General features: G+C 45.2%; 4 protein-coding genes across 8 annotated transcripts; 2 read left to right on the top strand and 2 right to left on the bottom strand.

Annotated features, from left to right (window-relative positions):
• The first annotated feature begins 174 nt into the window (after window positions 1-174).
• On the top strand, window positions 175-2159 carry Rbbp5 (retinoblastoma binding protein 5). The gene is made up of 7 exons (XM_017243030.3): window positions 175-324; window positions 391-611; window positions 672-878; window positions 935-1116; window positions 1170-1289; window positions 1343-1944; window positions 2007-2159. Exons 1-7 carry the CDS (start codon window positions 276-278, stop codon window positions 2093-2095), a joined length of 1470 nt encoding a protein of 489 aa, XP_017098519.2. The 5' UTR covers window positions 175-275; the 3' UTR covers window positions 2096-2159.
• Window positions 2102-4723, bottom strand: LOC108126430 (serine protease inhibitor 77Ba-like). Its single transcript, XM_017243031.3, has 5 exons — window positions 4136-4723; window positions 3238-3655; window positions 2907-3177; window positions 2480-2848; window positions 2102-2423 (listed from the first exon to the last, which is right to left on the bottom strand). Exons 1-5 carry the CDS (start codon window positions 4149-4151, stop codon window positions 2157-2159), a joined length of 1341 nt encoding a protein of 446 aa, XP_017098520.2. The 5' UTR covers window positions 4152-4723; the 3' UTR covers window positions 2102-2156.
• A 773-nt stretch (window positions 4724-5496) lies between these two features.
• On the top strand, window positions 5497-20258 carry pbl (epithelial cell transforming 2 pebble). 5 transcript variants are annotated; one of them, XM_070279296.1, is made up of 12 exons: window positions 5497-6041; window positions 9129-9345; window positions 14395-14530; window positions 14591-14697; window positions 14752-15001; window positions 15149-16501; window positions 17535-17666; window positions 17728-18078; window positions 18137-19078; window positions 19141-19251; window positions 19316-19465; window positions 19528-20258. In XM_070279296.1, exons 1-12 carry the CDS (start codon window positions 6011-6013, stop codon window positions 19654-19656), a joined length of 3909 nt encoding a protein of 1302 aa, XP_070135397.1. In that variant the 5' UTR covers window positions 5497-6010; the 3' UTR covers window positions 19657-20258. The 5 variants fall into 5 exon arrangements, with proteins under 5 accessions (XP_070135397.1, XP_070135396.1, XP_070135398.1 ...); XM_070279295.1 differs by lacking the exon at window positions 5497-6041 and adding an exon at window positions 7594-7783; XM_070279297.1 differs by lacking the exons at window positions 5497-6041; window positions 15149-16501 and adding an exon at window positions 7594-7783.
• Window positions 20259-20381: 123 nt separating this feature from the next.
• eIF4E5 (eukaryotic translation initiation factor 4E5) lies at window positions 20382-21656 on the bottom strand. The gene is made up of 3 exons (XM_017242907.3): window positions 21026-21656; window positions 20780-20967; window positions 20382-20724 (listed from the first exon to the last, which is right to left on the bottom strand). The coding sequence occupies exons 1-3, from the start codon at window positions 21463-21465 to the stop codon at window positions 20564-20566; spliced, it is 789 nt and encodes a 262-aa protein (XP_017098396.2). The 5' UTR covers window positions 21466-21656; the 3' UTR covers window positions 20382-20563.
• Between the last annotated feature and the right edge of the window lie 59 nt (window positions 21657-21715).

Below are 21715 nucleotides of genomic sequence, written 5' to 3'. Positions count from 1 at the left end.
CGGAAACAAGAAAAGTTTTATCTATAAAAGCAAATACAAATAACTTTCTACTGTTATACGCAGTTACCATGCTTCGCTATTTATAAATAAAAAAATGTATACATTGTATTTTGGCTTTGCTTGAATAGTATAGTGCTAATGACTATACCACTTAAAGGCGAGCATTATTTTGAAAAAGAATTTTAAATCATTTCTTTGTAATCAAACATAACAGTAATAAAATTTTTGTCACCTATCGCCAAATCGATTAGCCGATAGTTACCTGCTCACTGTGAATGACAGTGAAGAAGAAGACTGTCAACAAAATGAATTTGGAGCTGTTAGGTGAGAATCCCGCCTAATCTTTAAAGGATCTGTAAATACTAACCAAATCCTTGCCAACTTTGACAGAATCTTTTGGCCAGAACTACCCAGAGGAGTTTGATGGCTCGCTTGACTGTATTTCCCTAGCAGTGACCTGTGCCTTCAATAAGTATGGAACTCTTCTGGCGGTGGGCTGCAATGATGGCCGCATAGTGATTTGGGATTTTCTGACGCGCGGCATCGCCAAGATTATTTCAGCTCATGTTCATCCAGTCTGCAGTCTTAGTTGGACCAGGAATGGCCACAAAGTTTGTCTCTGCCCCATTAAGACCAGCTTTAAAGTTTAAACTGACTTGATTCCTTTCCAGTTGCTCTCTGCATCCACGGACAACAATGTATGCATTTGGGACGTACTCTCCGGCGAGCTGGAACACAAGTACAGGTTTCCGTCGCCGGTTCTCAAGGTCCAGTTCGATCCCCGCAACGATAACCGTCTCTTAGTCTGTCCCATGCGATACGCAGCGGTGTTGGTGGAAATTGGGGGAACTCATCGCTGTCTGCCCGTGGACTCGGACGTATGTTTGGATATTTATAAAGATTTTGACACAGACTAACTTTTCGCACATCTCAGGGCGACTTGAATATAGTCGCTTCATTCGATCGCCGAGGAAAACATATTTACACTGGAAATGCGAAGGGAAAAATACTGGTCTTGGATGTGGAGACGTTCGAGGTGGTGGCTAGTTTCCGCATCATAGTAGGAACTTCGAGTGCGACAGCTGTTAAGAGCATTGAATTTGCTCGAAGAGGAGAGTACGTGAACCGAAAACCTTTTGTAATGATGATTCTCAAGCTCTTCATTTCAGCGCCTTTCTTATCAATACCTCAGACCGAGTCATCCGCGTATACGACTCAAAGGAAATCATTACCCTTGGCAAAGACGGCGAACCGGAGCCCACCCAAAAGTTGCAGGACTTGGTCAACAAGTAAGGAGACAAACCGATGATTATCAAGTTTTTAAACATGCCTGTCCCTTCAGAACTACCTGGAAGAAATGCTGTTTCTCCGGCGATGGCGAGTACATTTGCGCGGGAAGTGCTCGACAACATGCTCTCTATATTTGGGAAAAGTCTATTGGAAATCTGGTCAAGATCCTGCACGGCACCAAGGGTGAACTGCTGCTCGACGTTGTGTGGCATCCAGTGCGGCCAATTATTGCCAGCATAAGCTCCGGCCTGGTCTCTATTTGGGCGCAGAACCAAGTGGAGAACTGGTCTGCTTTTGCCCCGGATTTTAAGGAACTTGACGAAAATGTGGAATATGACGAGCGGGAGTCTGAATTCGACATTTCGGACGATGACAAGTCCGTGGACTTGAATGCCGATGCCCAGCAGGATGAGGAGATTGAAGTTGACGTTCAAAAAGTGGAACCGGTAGCCGCCTTTTGTTCTTCGGACGAAGAGGGCGAGGACGAGAATGCGCTACAATTTCTGCCAATGGCCCCGGAAGTGGAGGATCCCGAGGACGGATGGTCGGGTCAGGATGGATTTGAAGCCGGTGCTCTGCTGCTTGGCGCGGATCCCCAGGACTTGATCCCCAGGAAACTCTATGATGTCAGTCTGCCCGATGCCCCCACCGATGGTAATGTGTCTATAACTTATTATTCTTTGATCTGGATTTAGAATCTCCTCCTTATTTTCCAGAAACCCACCCCCTCATTTCCAGCAAGGCCAGCAAAGACAAACAACAACCAGTTGGCGGCAAAAAGGGCGCCGGTCGAGCCAAGAAATAAAGCCCATTTCACCTATCATAGGGTAGTTATTGTGTCGTGTCAATAAAATCCAACTTAGATCCTATGGGGTATGTGGGTTTCGCACTTGGCCGGCAAAGAGAAGCAGGTTGGTGGCCTTCTCCACGATCATGTACTGGAAGGGCTTGTTCAGCAGGAATTTCGGAGGCGTCGCCTTGTTGATAAGCGAAGCTTGTGTCACAGCACCGGCCGTGGTGCCCTGCTCGTCGACAATGATCTTGGTGGAGTGGATGCAGATCTTGGCAAACAATCCGCTGGCCATGCGGCTCAGGTTGGCGGTGTTCTCATCGAACAGATCCACAATGCCCATCTGCGAATGAGAAAATAGTTCAAGACAAGGTTATACTCGAAACTGGCCTGCCTTACCTGCCCAAGGATGCCCTTGAGTGTAAAGTCCGTCGTCGTCTCAAACTTGGGCATCATGACCTCCACCTCATTGTCCTCGGAAGCCCGTGCCTTGAAAGCTGCCAGACGCTGCAGGATCGGCGACAAACCTATCGTCTTGAGGTTGTTGGCCACGTCGTTGAGCTTGAAGCCGCGCTTGGGCAGCACCACGATCATGGCCAGCCTGTCCTGAGTGCCGTAGGGCAGCTCCAGGACATAGCCGTCCAGGCCCTCGATGTTGGAAGCGTAGGCGAAGTTGGCCTCCTGCACCATCATAGATACTTGGCCGACCACCTCGTCGTTTTCGTTGTAGAAGTTCTCCATTCTGGTCAGGGTTTGGTTAAAAGGAAACTGTGAGAGATCGGGAAATGTTAATAATAGTTTGGATAGAAGGACTGACCGAACTCACCTTCCACTGGCCCTTGAAGAAGAGGGAGGAGAGTAGGAACATCTTGGCTCCATAAATGTCCTGCGGCAGTACGGTGTAGGGGATGAGTCCTCTGGTAGTGCGGTTTGTGGCGTCGTTGATCAGATGCACTGTGTCCTCTTTGTAGAAGTCCACCTCCATGGGCTGCACATTGTAGTTCTTGATAATAGAGCGGTAGCCGGTGTTTATCGGCGCCGAGATATCCGTGTAAACAGCCTGTAGGGAGGCGACCTCTACGGTGGGGGTATTTGTGCTTTAAAGGACAAAAACATGGATTAATTAAAAAGTAATCCCTAATAACTTCTAAACTCACTTGAGGAAGGAGCTCCATATCTGGTAGACCCCGCGCAGCTTCTCGTCTTCGACATTGATGCGCAGGGCACGACGTAGCTGGTTGTAGGTCTCTCCGCTGGAGCCCTCATAGAGCAGCACCATGAGCGACCAGATCGAGAAGGGCGATATCATAAAGTCCCTATTGTTCTTTTGCACCTGGGCCGATATGCGCTGCAGGATATCGAGAGCGAACTCCTGAACTCCCTGTGAAATGGTTCGCAAGGTGTCGTCCTCGAAGTTACTCCTCACCGACTGGACGTGAGTGGGTCCTTGTTGGAAGGCGCCGCGATCTGTGAGCGCCTCCAGAGGATTGCCCACCGATAGTGCTGGATATTGCTGCTGGGCCGAGCATAAAACAGCCACTATTAGAACTAATGGGAGCCATAAAATAGTGCGTTCTGAAATAGGTTAAAGGTTAAAGGTTATAGGCCTTTATATCATGGTCTAGTTGAGATTATAATCTGGTTTAGATTTATGTTAACCCATCTATGCTTTTTAAAATTTAATACTATTATAAGCAATACTATGTGTTGAATGGTTCGTTCTTATTATAATCCTAAACTATGTTTTAAAATTTACATTTTTCTAAACTATTTTTATTTCCGGCTTAAACATAATGTTTGTTGATAATGACTTGTCATTTTTGTAATTCCAGATTGAAAACAATGAGCATTTAATTTTCCTGCTGATAATGCTGATCCGCGGGCGACCTTAAATGCTTAATATATATTATATATTTGTGAGTAAACACACAAGCACTTCCACCATATTAGTCCGGAATTAATTACTAAAATATGAATAACAACACGTGCAGTAAATCGTAAAAGAGTCTATGGGAATATCCCGTAATTAAGGCTTAATTGATTAATTTTTTATACCTGTTATTTGAAGCATTCTGCGGCTGGAAGCGAAAGTGGGTTTAAGCCTCGGTTATCAGACTTTTGAGGGCCGGCTGAGATTGGTTATTATTGGGGGATTGGGCACACAAACGAATATCACACGCACACTGGCGGGGGGGTGTACTCATCAATTATTCCGTGGTTTTTATTTATATTTCTTATTGATGGGCTTTGGGATTTTTTCCAAGTCGGTATTTCAGTACGAATTTAAATGACTCTGACGTAGCGACATATGTACATATATATCGGCACTGTTGTTGTTTGGATCCGATTCGAAAAAACCGGAATGCACTGGGACTTCCACAGACACAGATAAAGATACACGAACACAGATACCTCCAGCTCCAGCCAGAGAGATATGTGCTCAATTATTGGTTTTATGTTTATATAATCGAGGCGATTCTATTTTTTTGTTTTCGTTTCGTTTCCAAACCAAGTCCCTGGATGGTCGTCGAAGATGAGAGATACGGTGGACTACAAGCTCCCGGTACAAGCTAAACCGAACCTAACGCGCGGACATCGACGAATGACTGAGGAGAACTGCCTCCAGCCACTCATATGGTCATCTGGTCGTCATCGTCGCCGAGAGTCTGACTCGAAAATCAGATCCCACGCTGCGGAGAACGGAGAGCCGGAGCGAGAAGACTCGCATATTGATTGGCAAGACTTTATTGGCCGCTCTTGACACTGACGTTCGCAATGGTGACTCAATCCGCAAAAAAACGGATTAAGTGCACCGGATCGCTTAAACAGATCGAGGTGAATTCAGCCTGATGTCTAAAGTAGTTTAGGAACTTGTTTTTGAAACAGTTGAAGACAGTTTCCGCAGCCCCATAGGCTATAACAGTCTATTACAGGACTTCCGGCATATATTTAAATTTATTAATTAACTGAATATTTGATTTTATGACCTAAAGTTAAAGTTCTTCCTTATGATTTGAACGTATTTATAACCAACGGAATAAAAAATAATTAAGGCAAGAAAAACCTCGAAAATATTCAACTATTTTAGACATAAAGCTAGAATTATTGTATTTTTAAGTGAAATTGTTTTAAATGGTGAGTTTAGAATGGACTTATTTGGTTTGTTTTTTAATGCCCAAAGTCGGCTAGGCTTAATAAAAAAAGTACAAAAGTAGCTTAGCTAAAGTATTATAAAAAAAAAATTCTAAATTTAAATATAAATCGCGGTTTTCCATTTTAAATTTTGTCTGAATTGGCAGCACTTTAGCGATTAAACGTATCGATAAATCGATATTATGTTCGATTGGCCACACTACCCTAACCTAACCAGTACACTAACCAGGGCTGCTATTTAAGTTATTTTTTATTTGTAAATATAGGCACTCTGGCCACACTGCCCTTAAGACCTACCGGACGTGCTTGGCCGTTGAAATTTGATTTGAGACTTTGACGCGCAGCCGTTTACGTGGACCTGGGCGCTGTGAAATCGCTTAAATTGTTTATAATTAACTAGTTGCAGTACCTGGCCCGGTTCTAGGGCACGTGCCCAGTTCTGAGAAACGGCGATTGCAAGTAAGGCGCGCAACGCAAGTGGCCTTAATGTGTGTGCGTGCGCTTCGCATTTTGTTTTAATTGATCCGCGTTTGAAATGATCGTCTGGGCTTGCTCGAAAGTGCCAAGGAAAGTATGAGTCTCGGAAAGTGTTCAGAAACAGCGACAGCAGCAGCCACAGACCTATTAAATAAATAGCATAAACGATCCGAGTACAAACGAGAAATTTGTCTCCTGTGCGTCTGTTTCGTATGCGTGTTTTGTGATTATTGTGTTTTATTTGTTGTTGTCCCGCAATTATTCGCCTTGTGGCCGCCAATCAAGCGAAGATCAATCGATATGGAGACCATTGAAGAGCAATCGAAGTGCGGTGAGTACTCGCCTTGGGTGGGCAGGGGCGTGGCAGGTGCTAATAACCATCCCACCGCCCCAGAAACGAAAACGCCTCAGAATATTTCATTTTTCAATGTCGTCAGATTGTGGGCAGTGGGAGGGGGAGCGGGGAGGGGTGTGGGGTGCGCCGGCAAACCACAGTCGGGGCCAAGAGATCCTCATAAAAAATATCGCTGGCAGCAAATAAATACATTTTAAACCCCATCTATAGACGTTTGTGTTTCGAGTTTACGGACTAAAAAAGCAATGGCATCGAGTCAGGGCGATCTTTTCTTTATTTTTTTAATTTTTTCTTCAAAATTATTGTTTTTGCAAAAAGTTGTACTCTCTTCTTCTACCTCTTTCTCTGGCCGGCACTGTACCGAGAGCAACAACAATAACATGTAACAGCTCAGGAGCCCTAACTGCCGGAGAGAGTAGAGTGAGAAAGGACAGCCGAAGAGAAACAACAACAAACGGATCAGTTCCTGTTATCAGTGATGAGGGCTTAGCCTTTTTTGAGGAACAAGACCTATCCCTCTTTTGGTTTAAATTCCATAGCTTTTTTTCCAAAAAAAAACCAAAGTTGAATGCCTTTATAGGCACGTGAAAATATTCTGTATTTCAAAAAAAGATTTCCCATGGAATATACGTATATATGTATATATACATATAAACAAATAAAATTGTCTTTAAATTGTGTTTTGTATATAATTTTGATCGGCTAGAACTTGGCTGAAAAGTTTACAATTAGGAAATCAGATTAAAAGAATACATTCTGTCTTTATAATTGCCTTTATAATTGATTTATTTTTGTGGATTTCCTTTGATTTCCTTTCTCATTAAATTTGGCTTGAAAATGTAGCCGAATATCAGCTGACTTGGCCATTTTCCTGCCTGAACTGGCACTTCCCTCAGGTAGGAAGATCCTCATCCCTCTCCTTCCTGCTCTTCTTCGCTTGTAAGGATTTTTACCTACCCCTCTGATCGATCGCACATAGACGTTGTCTATATCTGCTATATTGTTGCTTCACTGTACACATGTTGTTGACAGGCCGCACATGCCTGTAGTTCCCTCAATGCTAATGGCAGCTTACATGCCCCGCCAGAAGGTCAGCTTCGGTTCCGAATCTTTGCCTCAAGGATGCGTCATTTTATTACAAGATTTTTCTTTGATGACTCTTGTTTGAAGCACTGAGAGAAAAGTATTCAGATACTTTTATAATCTTGTCATATAGCTCTTGGGAAATTCTCACTGTTTTCTCACTGTACCCGCCCTCTTCTCTCTCTCTCTATGGGTTGGCAGGCAGCCAGCGGATTTTCCTCGCCGTCCCCTGGTAGAGGAAGGAAATACCCACTACCCAAATGGCGAAAAATGGTGACCACCACCTGTGCGACTGGGCTCTCTCACCGTTTCCCACACCCTCGGCTTGGCACCACCCCGGCCTCAGACGACACCCTGTGGCTATGCAAAATGCCCTCCTCAGTGCTTTAAGTCGGTCTCGGTGGCTGGTTGTCAGTATCAGTTCAGTGGCCGATCCTCTAGGATCTTGTCGAGGCAAAAAATGCTGCACTTGCCCTCCGTGCACTTCAACTTTGGCAACCACTTTGGCGGCAAAAACAGGCTCGTTACGGTCCAGCAACAGGTCGCCTCGTATTTCACGTACGCGGCCGACGAGGAAGTCAAGCAGGCGAAGCTCCGGCAGGCGGCCCTCTGTCAGGTGTACGAGGATTTCACAGGTATATGTGCTAAGCCGAAGGGGTTCAGGTACTTGTTAGGGGTATCTTAAACCAGGCCACGAGAAACCTAAGTAGGGTAGCGGCTTGTGATTCATCCAGAAATGCCAAAACCACCTGATAAAGGTGCAGAAACCGGGGAGGTACCGAGAATAACTAAAGTATACATATCGCTCTGGCCCGGCGTTTAAGTGGAAATCATAAAACTTGTCGAAATATTTATTTAATGGAAATCGAAGCAGTTCCCGGAATACCAAGCGGAAGAAATAAATAAATTTTTTAATTGAAAGAATGTCATCTATTAGTTACTTATGTAGCTGGGAGGAAGAGCCTACCTCTTTGGGGAATTTCCCATAAATACAGCCCTCCCAGGGGGCATTCCAGAGATATTTCGGTGGACCGCCCAGGCCCATAAATCCCGCCGCTATCCATTAGATAAATTGCATTGTTTATCGCCTGGGTTGGAGAATAGCCACGAGTATCTAAAAATTCCAATACGTCAGAGGCAACGACACGAACTGCCGTTTGCAGTTCAGATCTTCTTCAGTTCCTGGACTTTGTTCAATTGCACAAGTGGCGAATGTCTCGCCAGGCACAGATACATCTACAGATACATCCACAGATATAGATACAATTGAGAATGCAGTCCAGATACAATTGGCATCGGTTACAGCTGCACAATTCTGGATAAAATTAATGCCACAAAGCCGCCGTTGCCGCCTCCGGCTGCTGCGCCCTTCGCCCTGGTGGTGTCCATGTCGATTGGGGGTAAATGTTTTGCACTTGAAAACATTTTCTAGATCCCTCCTAGATCCCTAGTCTTAGGAAGGTCATCTATCTTTGCAAGGAGAGGAGGGATGTAGCTGCCAGAAAAATCGCCACAATTAAAATTTGATGTCAACAGCTCACCATTTGGCCGCCTAATGATGGACAGAGTCTAGTTCTATTTTCTATTTTATTTTGCAAAGTTTTCTAGCTGTGGTTGCTGCCCCCAGTCCTCCTCCCTCCACACTCTATTAAATAAACAAACAAATCCACAAAATGGCCATAAATCAAACATCTTTTTCCAGTCCCCTGTAAACAAAAGTTCCCCCAAAAGGTGGATCGGTTCCAGAGTTGGGAAGAATACTTGTTGCTTCCTGTTATTAATATTTTTTATTTATTAGAGTCTTTAAATATTAAAATTATCTGACAGATAGAGTCCTAGGTCGACCCTTGCCATTGACCTGCATTAGTTTTATGATTTATGGCCGACATGCACTTAGCACCAAAGTCTATTTCTGACTTGAAGAGCTCTCGGAATGCCTGTTTTTCTCATTTCTGATTTCTATCTTTCCACCCACTCTAGAAATGTCCATTTCGACGACGCTGGCATCGCGCATCTGCCTGGTGGGCGAGGTCGGCAAGGATGCGGAAACGCTGCAGGCAGCCGAGTCCTTCGGACTGCCCATCGTGACCTCCGAGACGGGCCTGGACATCCTGGGAGAGGCCGAATGGCGGACCTTCTACGTACTGGACGACTTTGAGGGTGCCAGCTTCGAGGCGATACACAAGCAGAAGGAATGGTGAGTACCCCTAGTACCCCGACGAGTGCTAGTCACTGCTACTATTAATAAATCACAAGAGCCACACAGTTGCTTAATTTAGACTAAGCTCGTGGACACCAATCTGTCACATATGGCGGTCGCTGTAGGTGCCCTTTCCTCCCCCACCCCCTCACTTTCCCCAGCGGTGGAACAAAGTCAAGAGCCATTATCATCGCCGTCAGTGCTGAGCAGCATCATCGCCAGCAAATTGAGTTTGAAATCGAGACAAACGCATGGGCATCCTACTGCTCCTGCCTCCCCTTCTATTTTCCATATTTTCCCACTCGATGCTTACCAATTTTTACCAAGATTGACAGCGTCAGCCATGCGCTACATTCTAGACCTCTTAGCCCTCTTTAGAATACCCTTTCTTTTATAAATACCACCTACTTATAAGATACTTTCATTGTTGTTCTGGGTTGGGTCGTGAAAAATAATAAACTTTATCTACAGGCTGTTAAAAAGGCCATAAATCCATGAGAGATTATGAATTGGAGGCTTTTAGGAAGACTTAAATGAGCATTTATTGATTGCTGGTTTGAAATATTGCAAAAATATGAATCACTTGTATAATTTTAGAATTTATGACTTTTTAAGGTAATTAAAACTTATGATTGTTAGAATTTAGTGGCGGAAAATAATGGATAATGTGTGAGTTAGGGTAATATGTTTTTAAAGAAATCATAGGAAGAATTGTGAGTTTATTTTATCAGAATTAATTATTATTTGTATATTATTGTTTATATTTATTTTATTATTATTATTATTTATTTTATTTACAATTCTATCAGATTCATATTTATACCCTTGCAGAGGGTATTATAATTTTGTCCAAAAGTGTGCAACGCAGTGAAGGAGACATCTCCGACCCTATAAAGTATATATATTCTTGATCAGGATCACCTCCTGAGTTGATATGAGCATGTCCGTCTGTCCGTCTGTCCGTCTGTCCGTCTGTCCGTCTGTCCGTCTGTCCGTCTGTCTGTTTCTACGCAAACTAGTCTCTCAGTTTTAAAGCTATCGTCTTGAAACTTTGCACACACCCTTCTTTCCTTTGCACGCAGTATATAAGTCGGAACGGCCGGGATCGGCCGACTATATCCTATAGCTGCCATATAACTGATTGATCGGAAATGGTATAACTTTGGTGTTTTTAGAGTTAGAGAGTTCAAATTTGACATGAGAGCTATTTTTGGCAAAATAATACGACATGCCAAATTTCATAAGGATCGGCCGACTATATCCTATAGCTGCCATATAACTCAACGATCGGAAATGACCCAACTTTCGTGTTTTTGAAGATAGAAAGCTGGAATTTAGTACAGACTCTATTTTTGGTTAGTTGATCCAACCTACCAAATTTCATTAGGATCGGCCGACTATATCCTATAGCTGCCATATAACTGAACGATCGAAAATGACCCAACTTTAGCTGCAAGGGTATATAAACTTCGGCTCCGCCCGAAGTTAGCTTTCCTTTCTTGTTTCTTTTAAAAAGGTGATAATAATATTCTGAGATTAAAGTTTATGAATATTCACAATAGTAATAGCTTCAATAGTAGCTAATTAGTTTTAAAAATGAAGTTAAAATGTTTATAAAATTGTATCAATAAAAATTGTGTAAATAATTAGTGGGTTAAATTCATGTTTAAAATTATATAAAAATAAATAAAAACATTTTTTAAATTTATGTTAAAATTATATAACAATATAAAGAATCAGTTTTGCAATTTAGGTTTAAAATTTAGGAATAATTTTTATTTAGGTTTTTTTGTTGAAAAAATTAACTCCCGTATAATTAAAAATTTTTAATAGAGTTTAATAAAGTAGTATTTAATAGAGTATTACTTCAACTTGTTATACCCAGCTTTTAGTTATTCTTATAACAAAAATAAAATAAAAATCCCTCCCCATATACATAAATATTCATACTAATACAAATTGTAGGGCATTTCCTCTTCGACTTCTCGCAGCCCAGCGTGACTTAATTTTTCTTCTCCTACAAATTGTTGTCAAATTTGAAACTTGCGCAAATGTTTGCTTCTCAGCTCTAGAATTCGTATGTATTTGGTTCTGTTTTTAGTGTTTTTCTTTTTTTTTTTTATTTTTTTTGCATGCTTGATTAATTTGCCCGCTGCGTAGTAATGGCCCCCCGAATAACATGCACGCTTTTCCGCCACCCCCAGAGGGGGTCAACCTCTGCCCTGTCTCATTAGCGATTAACAATAATTTTCGCCATACTATGGTTAGCCTTTATTTACGAGCATTATGCTTTTGGAGGTCACCTGGGTGATGGGTGGAAGAGGTGGTGGGAGGACAGGAAGCAGTGGTCTTAGGTGGGGTGTCTGTGGGCGTCTGTTTTTCCTTTTTGATGTTTTTTTTTCCCCCCAAAACAGGAAAGCGTAGTAGTGGGCCTCTCCCCCATTAAGAATTATTATTTATATCATAGATTTTCATTCATGTTTCAGTTTCTGTTTCAGTTTTGTTTTTGCGAATTGTATTTATTTTTCAACAAAAACACAAGAAACAGAGAAGGTGTTAAGAGTTGTTTTCTTCGGGACTCTCTCTCTGCTAATTAGTAATAATATTTCATGTTCTGCATTCTTTATTTTTATGGTAGTTCTTTCATCTATAAATTTAATTGATGCTCTTGTAGAGAAAGAAACATCGTCTTTGGAGGAAAAACGTAAAAGTTTATATTCCTCCACTGAGGTGTTTATTTTTTAAATAAATATGCACCTCTAGTGTCGGTTTTGTTTTTGTCATTTGATGGAAAAAACCGTATCTGTTTAATTGTTAATTGTTTTTCAAATTCAAAAATAAACAAATAAAAATTCCAGTCCTCAGGTTTTCAAAAGAAATAAATATATTTCCTATTTCGTATGAAGAGTAACTGCTTCCGATTTCGAGTAAACAAAAAATGAATGGAAAATCGAAAAGCAATTTAAATGAGAAATTCCCAGAAAGTCGCCACAAGAGGGCACTTTAACGGCCACTTAACCTCGCCCGGCACGATGCCTCAAAAGATCTTGTTAATCGTTCCCCCCATATAGGATATATAGCATCTGATTCACACGAATGATCCATTCGCATAATGGGGGAATACTCACGGCATTTCATTGCCTATTTTGGGGACGAATCGCGAAAGAAAACAACATTTCCCTCAAAAATAAAAGCAAAACATGACGATTTCGAATAGAATTCGTTTCTACAGAAATCGAACATGAATCGTTCTTGTTTTTTGGGGACTTCTCTTGGGAAATAGTATTCTCCTTAATACAGATATTGCAGCAATGTCTTGGCGCCAAGATTCTATAAAAATTTGTGTAGAAATGTCAAATCGAGAGTCCAAAGTGTTGAAAGAAGTGCTTCGGAAAAACGGAAATTCTTGCTATTCCCATAAAAAAATTAAATACAAAAATCTTAATTTATTTCGGAATGAGCATATATATTTAAATATTTATGGACCAGTCGGGGTGGTGGCATATAGGGGAGTGTATATAATTTATAAGTTTGTGATATGGCGAATTAATTGAGGCAGAACGAGAACGAGTCCGCGAACGACATGCCATTGACTGCTCAATAGGGTTGACCCTCGTAGAGTTCGAGTGCCCCGCGACACCCAAAGATCGCCGCACTTTACAAGAGATGGCCGATCCATCCGTGGAGGTCGCAGCCCAACCAACCCCCCTGCAGGCCCCCATGCCCCCAAAACGATCCGTCAGATAAGAGATGATTGTCGAGCACGCGCGTCGCATTTTTATGCTTTGACTAAGCAGCCGAGTTTTCCTGGGTTTTCCTTGCCATTTCGCTGAAAAAAAAAGCAAGAAATTTATTTAATTGTTCTTTGGAATTTCACCCGAGAGTGGAACCCCTCTCTGCAGTTCACCTGCCATTGTTTGGCGATCTCCATTTCTCACTTCCCGAGAGAAAGAGAGAAATGCTGGCACTTCTTGGAGGAGAATGTGGTGGCGGGGTGTCGGCCTAGCATGTCAGGCATTTTCTATTTCCATTTTCCACTCGCTCGGCTCGTCGTTTATTCAATGATTTTCCCAAGCAGCTCGCCGCCAGTTGTGTTTGTTTAGTTGCCCGGATAGAATCATAAACTCTTGTCGCGCAGCTCCTCCTCCGGGCCAAGTGCTTATAGTATATATCTGAATCAGAACAAGTGACAAAATCGTATTCGTTTGCTGGCGACAAATATTTGTGCATATGGAAATGGGGCTTTGTTGAACCAGGCCCGGGAATATGATATGTCAGGAGAGCACACAGTGCCCGTAGTGTCTAGTGAATGTGAGACGAGCAACAGGAAGTCGCGTGAAATGTCCCAGAAAGTGAAAGATCAAGTGGTTATGGACGTGGGGGAGAAACTCCTCAAAGGAAGTTGGCTGTGAGTCTAAATAGAAACTAAAGAGATTTTTAATTAATTGGATGGCATTACTTGTTCCTCCAATTATTTCCATTTTTAATTGCCACCCGATGAGGGGCATTAATAAATGTTCTCATTTCGAGCATCATAAATACATCCATCCATCCCCATCCCACGCCCACGCCCACGCCCACGCCCACCAAGTGAAACAATGCTCAGGCTGGTGTGTCAGGCTGCAGTCAGCTTCCGCTCGATTGATTTGTTTATAAAAACTTCCGGCTTTTGCCAAATGGCGGGTGGCTGGGTGGCTGGATGGCTGGTCCTCCCCCAACAGCTGTCGATGTCCGGTGTTGTAAACAAAGAAGCCCTTAGTCGGAGGGGCGGCGAGTCAAAGTTCAGCAAAGCGCATCGGGCGGTGCAGTCGGCCAGTGAGATGATGCCACGACGGTTGTGTCCGGACTGCAATCCATCAGAGATACAATGGATACTGATACCGCCACCGATATCGATCGAATTCGAATTGAATTATGGCTGCAGTCACCATCACCCAGGCCTGCAACTGCCAAGGTCAATTGGGACATAAAAGCCAGATTGCCTTGCATAACTCAAAAGTGTGCCACATAAATATTTAATTGCCGGCTACCCCTCTTTGATTTCAGCATTCTGGGACCGCCGGCTTTGAAGTACGCGGCCGAAATGAAACAGACCCTGGGCCAGAACTCTCGCCCCATTTACAACTATGCGATGCGCGGCGTGGTCACTTGCTTCACCGGCATACGCAAGAAGGATGAGCTGGTGAGTGGTAGCTTGCTCGGTACTCTTCAAAAATCATTAAAAATATTTATCATTTTTTAGACAAAGCTGGTCAACCTCATACACTCGATGGGCGGCTGCATCAAGAAGGACCTCAACACAAAGACCACGCATCTAATTTGTAATCACAGTGGCGGCGAAAAGTATCAGTAAGTGTGGCTATTCTTCCATTTAATATCAAGACTAACTCTTATCCTTTACAGGTACGCCAAAACCTTTCGGTTGACTGTGGTTCGTCCTGCCTGGGTGTATGCCGCCTGGTCGGATCGCAACTCCCTGGAGTTCGACGCCACCCAGGAGACCTTCACCAAGACCCACCGCCTCAAGGCCTTCGAGGGCCAGAAGATCTGCTTCTTCGGCTTCCCGCCCGAGGAGCACCAACACATGGTCGATGTGCTGCTGGAGAACGGCGGCGTTTGCGCCGAGCTGGAGGACCCGGAGTGCTCGCATGTCGTGAGTCTACCATTACTATTATTTCCTCATAAGATGCAAGCTTTTTTTGGGTAGCTTTGGAGTTTGTAGTTTGCATGACTCGCTTTTTATTAATTTTTTGGTAGAAGCCGATTTTTAGCCACAAATCCTAATCCGTGTGTTTTCCAGGTGATGCCCAACACGGGCGCAGTCTTTACAAGCACTAGCACTAGCACAGATACTAACCCAAGCACCCAGACTAACCCCCCACCCGACTCCCAAACCCAATCCCAATCACAAACCCCGGGCCAGCGCCAGGGGAACGAGGAGCAGTTGCAGGCCGAGGATGCAGGGCAGGCGGGGATCGAAAATGGGAAGCACTCCCCCACCGATACAGACGACGGGGTTGTACCACTGGATGTGGACCCGGATTCGGACCCGGACCAGGAGCAGAAGGAGAACCAGGACCTGGACGACGAGGACGACATACACTTTGACGAGCGGCTCTTTGTGGAGGCTGCGGATATAGGAAATCCTGGGGATGACCAGTTGCCCGAGTCCGACGAGGAGGATGTAGAAGAGGCTGGGAAGAAGGAGGTGAAAACAGAGCAGCTGGAGGAGGAAGACGAGGAGGATGTCCAGGCCAGCACGCCAAAGACCAGCAAAGTAAGACTCAGCCTGAAATCAGCCACGCCCCTGAGCTCCCCAGAGACGGAGGGCGTAGTCCTGGACTTCCAGAGCACCACCCAGAACATATCGCCCATCCTCAAGGCGATCAACGAGTGCGACCTGGAGACGGATGACATGCCCGTCACCGAGAATGACTTGAAGAGGAAGCGCGACAGCTTCGACAATGTATCCCTGATGTCGGTGGACTCCTTCGCTCTGCCCACCAGCACCAAGAAGCCCAAACTGATCCGCACCGGGTCCATTTCACGAACCCTGCGCCGCTCCGTGAGCTTTGTGGCCGAACCTCTGATGAAGACTCTAAGACCTCGCAGGAGCTCTGTGGCCGATGCCTCCACCTTCCTGGGCAGCGAGGCAGCCGATGACTCCATTTGCTCGCTGGCCTCCTCCATCAACCTGACCCTCAACGAGTCCATCAAGAAGCCTGTGAAGGATAAGCTGCGCAGCTTCTGCGGCAGGATCACCCGGAGCAGCAGTCGTCGCGTGGAGAGAGGCGCCGACGGCACTCCCGAGTGCTCCACCCAGCTGGACAGCGGCTTCAAGACGCCCAAGGCCCCCAAGATTCGATCCTCGGCCACCCCGAAGACAGCCAAGCGCCTCTTCGGTCCCGTGGTGTCCGCCCTGACCCTGACCAATCCCTCCACCCCCACGCTGGTGAATCCCCTTCCGATTCCCCCGCCCACCGCCAGTCTGGACGTGAACGACACCTCGTCCCATACATTTGCTTTCTGTGCTGCTGCCGTCACGCCTGCCATGCCATCATCATCTTCATCGTCATCCCCCACCCAGTCGACTGCTGTACATAGCTCGGTGCAGGTCATTAACAAGTCCCCCGAGGAAGAGCCCCTGCCAATGGTACATAAGAGTTTAATCCCCCAGGAGGCTTTGAAACGGCAAAGGATTAAAGGGGGGATCTTGTTTCTTTTTTTTTGTGATATTAACGGGTGCTAAGCTGAATAACTTCCTCTGTCATTGTTTCTAAGACCATTCTTGGCCAGAACTCCATTGAATCACCTCTGTGTTGGAGCATTTTTAACATTATTTCAGTTGCTGGAGCGACGCCGCTGCCCTCCATCCGTCATCCCCGCCTCATACCATACCTCCATAGCCTCCCGATCGATTCTGTTAATTGTTATTTAATGGTTATGCTGTAGCTTAAGTCACAACTCATATAAGATCTAATTTGGTGCGGTGGTGTCTGGAATTTCACACACTCTTGTAATTACTTTGGTTTCCTTTCGGTGTCTACTCTGCCAGAGCACGATATACCCAAATAGTCATGTTTGTTTGGAAACAAAGCAGCACAATAAATATTGGAATAACATTAATTTGCAAAACACACTCACAACACACTCTCTCTTTGGTTGTAGACCTTCTCGTTCAGCTTGAATAAATGTTAAAAATGCCAACTAGAATTGAAAACAATATGTTGTATATATGGAGTTCTCACCCACAACACTCCTCTCGGTGTCTAGCCAGAGGAATTTCCTTTCATTTGGGTGGAATTATTGTACTTTCGATGGACTAACAAAATATTTGCACAAATGTTAAAACATTCGCATTCGCATTCATGTTCCATATAGCCTCTCGATCTCTCTGCCGTTTCAAAGTGCTGCCTAAAATGTGCACCGAAAATGTTTTGTTTGGCCTTTTTTCTTTTGCATTTGGATGAATGTTTCAAAATTTATTGTGCTTGCTGTTGCCGCCGAGCTATATCTCTCTCTGGAGACGAGTATATACCATCTATATAGACCTAGTATATAGATGCTTGATTGACTCTGTTTGGGCAGCAAACAAAACATTTTTTCCGCATCCTCTGCACAAAATAAATGCGCGCTAGACCTTACCTGTGTACATATATTAATCGACTCAATCTATTGCCGTTCAGGTGGTGGACGAGCACACGACTGTGTCGAAGCCGGAGCCCAAGAATAACCACACACACATCCTGAAATCAGACTGGTTCTGGTACACCATCCAGAATGGCTATGCCAACGAGATGGACTATCTGTTTGGCGATGTAAGTTCGATTTTAAAAAATGTAAAGGATATGATTTAATAATTATATATATATTTTGTAGTACCTGGATAGCATCACGAATACCCCCAACACGGATCGTCGCGACTCCTTACCCATTAGCTTTAATAAACGGAAACGCAAGCGTTTCTCGCAGCGCATCCAACTGGAGGGCACTCCCCTGGGGTCTGGCAAGCGACGCTCCTCTGTCTCGGATGCTGGGCTCCTGTCCGTTTCCAACAGCTTCTTCGACTGCACCACCAGTCCGGACAAGCTGGAGGTGGACAAGCTGCACCACGCCGAGCCGGAGGCCAGTGACGCCACGCCCGCCAAGAAGTCGATGCGCTTCAACCACTTTATGGACTTTTTCACCACCGAGTCCAACTACGTGGGCATCCTGGATACCATTCTGAATGTAGGTATAGAATCTATTGTCTATAATTCCCAATCTAACCTCTTGAATCTCTTCACAGCTCTTCAAAAACAAGCTGGAAGAACTGGCGGAGACCAATGACCCCTTGCTGAACAAATCGGAAATCAAAACCATCTTCGGCAACTTTCTGCCCATCCACGAGGTGCACCAAAGCATGCTGGAGCACCTGCGGAAGCTGCACGCCAACTGGCGGGAGGATTGCTTGATCGGCGACATCATCATCCAGCACAGGGACGAGCTGATCAAGGCCTACCCCCCCTACGTCAACTTCTTCGAGCAGATGAAGGAGCAGCTGCTGTACTGCGACCGCGAGTACCCTCGCTTCCATGCCTTCCTGAAGATCAACCAGACCAAGCCGGAGTGCGGCCGCCAGAGCCTGCAGGACCTGATGATCAGGCCCGTGCAGCGACTACCCAGCATCAGTCTCCTGCTGAACGACATCCTGAAGCACACGAACGGCAGCAACGCGGATCACGGTCGGTTGGAGGAGGCGCTGAAGGCCATCAAGCAGGTGACGCTGCACATCAACGAGGACAAGAGGCGCACCGAGTCGCGCATGGCCATCTTCGATATATTCAACGATATCGATGGTTGTCCGCCACATTTGGTGAGCTCCAACCGCTCGTTCATCTCCAAATGCGAGGTCAACGAGCTCTCCGACTCCCTAAGCGGCCGAGGTGACAGCCTCGTCGTGTACCTCTTCTCCGATTCCATGGAGCTGTGCAAGCGGCGGTCGCGCGGCTTCAACACCGCCAAGTCGCCGAGCACGGCCAAGACGCACAAGCACCTCAAGCTGATATCGCTGAACACCATACGGCTGGTGATCGACATCTCGGACAGCCCGCGGGCCTTTGGGCTCCTCCAGCGAGGCGAAAAGGAGAAGCTGTACACGTTTACGATCAGCGACGAGGAGACGGACAAGCATGTCTATGTGAAGAAGCTCTGCAACCAGATAGCGGCTCACACGTGTCGCACAGATGCGGTAGGTCCTTGGAAATATAATCTATAAAGATTATTCCTAATATTTTATCCTCTCAAATGCAGGACAAGCTGTTGATTAGTCGAACCTCCCAGGAACTGGAGGTGGACATAAGCGATGTAAATGTCAGCACGCTGAGCAAGGCCTTCAAGCTGGCGGCCAAGACTCGACTAAAGGTGGGTTTCAGGACCAACTTTTGAAAAAGAATCCTGCCATTACTTATTTTAACTATTTCTGTAGGTGGGTCGCGCCTTCTCCTTCAACAAGACACCCAACAAGCTGAAAAGAGCCGTCTCCACCATGATGACCTCGCCCTTTGGCAGCACCAACTCGCTAACGCCTGCCTCCCAACTGGCCCAAATGCGTCTGGCCAGCTGCACGAACATTAATGTGAGTCTGAAAGCCAGGTCTTATGAGGAAGACATGCTAATAATTCTTCGTAAATATTGCAGGAAGTAGACGACGAGGACTGTGCCAGCATGAGGAGCAGCTCGCCCTCGACGCAGTCGGAAATGCTGGTGGTACCGCCGCTCTCCGTGCAGCCCACTCGGAAAAACAAGGCCGTTGTGGGCCGAATTTAAGGAGTTGAACGATGACTCCGCCGTGCTTTAAAGCACGTATTGTGTATTCCATTTTGTTCGAGGTCTTGCCATGACCCGCCGGCAGATCTGATGATGATTGTAATTCCTTGGACGTGGATGAAGAGCGTCCGAGTTCCGAGTTGCGACTGCCCCGTTTGAATTCGTAATCTCACAAAATCAACCAGAAATATCACGCGTCCAATATTTTTTAGATTGTAAATTGTATTGTTAAGCTGCAACTGGCGTCGAGCTCGAGAATGTTGAACCGTTTGTCCGAGCGATCGCTCGACCAGGACTACCTGCTGTATATATAGTTTTCGCCAATTTGTGTCGCGTCGCTAAGTGTAATCGCCAACTATTGTGGTCGCAGTAGTAGTGGACCAGAGACCGCATTCATGGTTGATCGCCACACCGCAACAAGCTGTGAATGTTTACTGAGTAAATTTTTAAAAAAGCCCCTTCGTAACTATATTATTATTGTGGATTAAAACTCAACGATCTGCTTGAGAGTAGGCATTTACGGCCCTAAGCCGTAGTGCGATCGAAGCATGACCATGTTTAAGTTAATGTATGGATTTTATTAAAATACAAAGCTTTTAAAATCAGTTATGTTTTCTATTCAAGACTCGGTGAAAGCAGTGGGATGTATCCCAAAGATAGGCAGTGAATCAGTGCTTGTATCTGTATCTGCAGCCCAAAAGATGCCACACAAAAAGACAGATACATGGTGTCACTGAAATTTCGTTTAATTTCGTTTCTCAAACAATTTTGTCCGGCACTTGCGATTTCCGGGTTCCATAAACACATCTCTGGCCAATGTCATCTTCCACACATACGAATCTGGTGTATAAAAAATAAAAATCTTAAAAAATAACGCAGAGGAGCCTCTCCATCTTCCGGCTACGGATCAGAGAGTGTAGACCGATTTGACGCCCGAGTTGATCTTGCACATGGCATCGGAGTGCAGCTGGTAGTGCAGGTTGTACGACTGCAGATACAGCAGCATCTTCAACTTTTGGCCAATCTCGAGGATGGCCATCTCGTTGGCTCCATTGGCAGTCCAAACCGCTACAGAAATAGTTATATAATAAGAGACTTTTAAGAGGGATAGGATACTACATACACATCTTGTTGCTCTTGGCTCTGATATTAATCACAGCCCCACAGATCTCGCTGGAGTAATCAAAGGCCTGGCCCACCATCATCAGGACAATGTCCAGCCAAACGCGATCTAGCTCCATTTTGGCACTTTTGCCGACCGTGACCAGCCAGCGACCTCCTTTGATGTTGGCCTCGTCCTCCCACATGGGTCTTTGGATTGAAAATAAAGCTATAATTTCCAATAGATAGTTAGGAAAGTAGAACCCACTTGATACCCTTCTTGAACACGGAGTAGTCGCATCCAATCTTCAGCTCTGACGGAGGCTTGATGGTGTAGAACAATTTCCAGAAGGTCTCCACACTGTCGATCTGGGTGATCTCGTTCAGCATGTCCTTCCAGTGCTTGGTGCGATCGTTCTCCAGATACCACAAAGTCCACATTTCCTCCAGGGGATGCCTGTACTCGATCACTTCGTAGACGATGTCGTCATCATCATCATACTCCTCCTCATCGTCATCGTATTGTTCTGATTCCCGTTCACCCTCCAGATTCGGTTCCGATACCATCTGTGGTGTAACCTGATTATGGCAGTTCTGCTGGGGTTGGTGTGGCTGCTGCTGTTCTGCATGGATCTCCGAGTGACCCTCTGCCAACACCTTTGGCTCGAATACGGCGGACTCGAAATTCTGCACCTGGGCGGTGGTCATGGCTGCGACTTGGCGTTGGGATTAAACGGATACTACAATTTGTAACGCGACCTCAACCACGGCTTGGTGTGGTCTCAACGAATTTAGTGGCGATCCGAGTGGGAATTGCTTACAGAATACCAAAAATACTTTAGCACATTTTTCTAAGACCTAAACGAAACGTATCGAAATGAAGGGAGGAAACTGAACAATGATACTGCCCAGAGGATGATTGTTAGCTAAAAGGGTACTAGATCGGAATAGTCTCGAG

Source organism: Drosophila bipectinata, chromosome 3L (assembly GCF_030179905.1).
Source record: "Drosophila bipectinata strain 14024-0381.07 chromosome 3L, DbipHiC1v2, whole genome shotgun sequence".
Classification (NCBI taxonomy): domain Eukaryota; kingdom Metazoa; phylum Arthropoda; class Insecta; order Diptera; family Drosophilidae; genus Drosophila; species Drosophila bipectinata.
The sequence above is the reverse complement of the archived record's forward strand: the minus strand, read 5'-3'. Positions and strand labels throughout refer to the sequence as shown.

Bases quoted from the DNA above. Each gene is read 5' to 3' on its own strand.
- Rbbp5 (XM_017243030.3), top strand. From the start codon at position 276: ATGACAGTGAAGAAGAAGACTGTCAACAAAATGAATTTGGAGCTGTTA. The intron at 325-390 runs GTGAGAATCCCG...CAACTTTGACAG, and splicing joins AATGAATTTGGAGCTGTTAG to AATCTTTTGGCCAGAACTAC. The intron at 612-671 runs GTTTGTCTCTGC...ATTCCTTTCCAG, and splicing joins GGACCAGGAATGGCCACAAA to TTGCTCTCTGCATCCACGGA.
- LOC108126430 (XM_017243031.3), bottom strand. The intron at 3,178-3,237 runs GTGAGTTTAGAA...TGTCCTTTAAAG, and splicing joins ATATGGAGCTCCTTCCTCAA to CACAAATACCCCCACCGTAG. The intron at 2,424-2,479 runs GTAAGGCAGGCC...TCTCATTCGCAG, and splicing joins TCAAGGGCATCCTTGGGCAG to ATGGGCATTGTGGATCTGTT.
- pbl (XM_070279295.1), top strand. From the start codon at position 7,609: ATGCTGCACTTGCCCTCCGTGCACTTCAACTTTGGCAACCACTTTGGC. The intron at 17,667-17,727 runs GTAAGTTCGATT...TATATTTTGTAG, and splicing joins TGGACTATCTGTTTGGCGAT to TACCTGGATAGCATCACGAA. The intron at 19,079-19,140 runs GTAGGTCCTTGG...TCTCAAATGCAG, and splicing joins ACACGTGTCGCACAGATGCG to GACAAGCTGTTGATTAGTCG.
- eIF4E5 (XM_017242907.3), bottom strand. From the start codon at position 21,465: ATGACCACCGCCCAGGTGCAGAATTTCGAGTCCGCCGTATTCGAGCCA. The intron at 20,968-21,025 runs GTGGGTTCTACT...TTCAATCCAAAG, and splicing joins GTGTTCAAGAAGGGTATCAA to ACCCATGTGGGAGGACGAGG. The intron at 20,725-20,779 runs GTATGTAGTATC...CTATTTCTGTAG, and splicing joins AGCCAAGAGCAACAAGATGT to CGGTTTGGACTGCCAATGGA.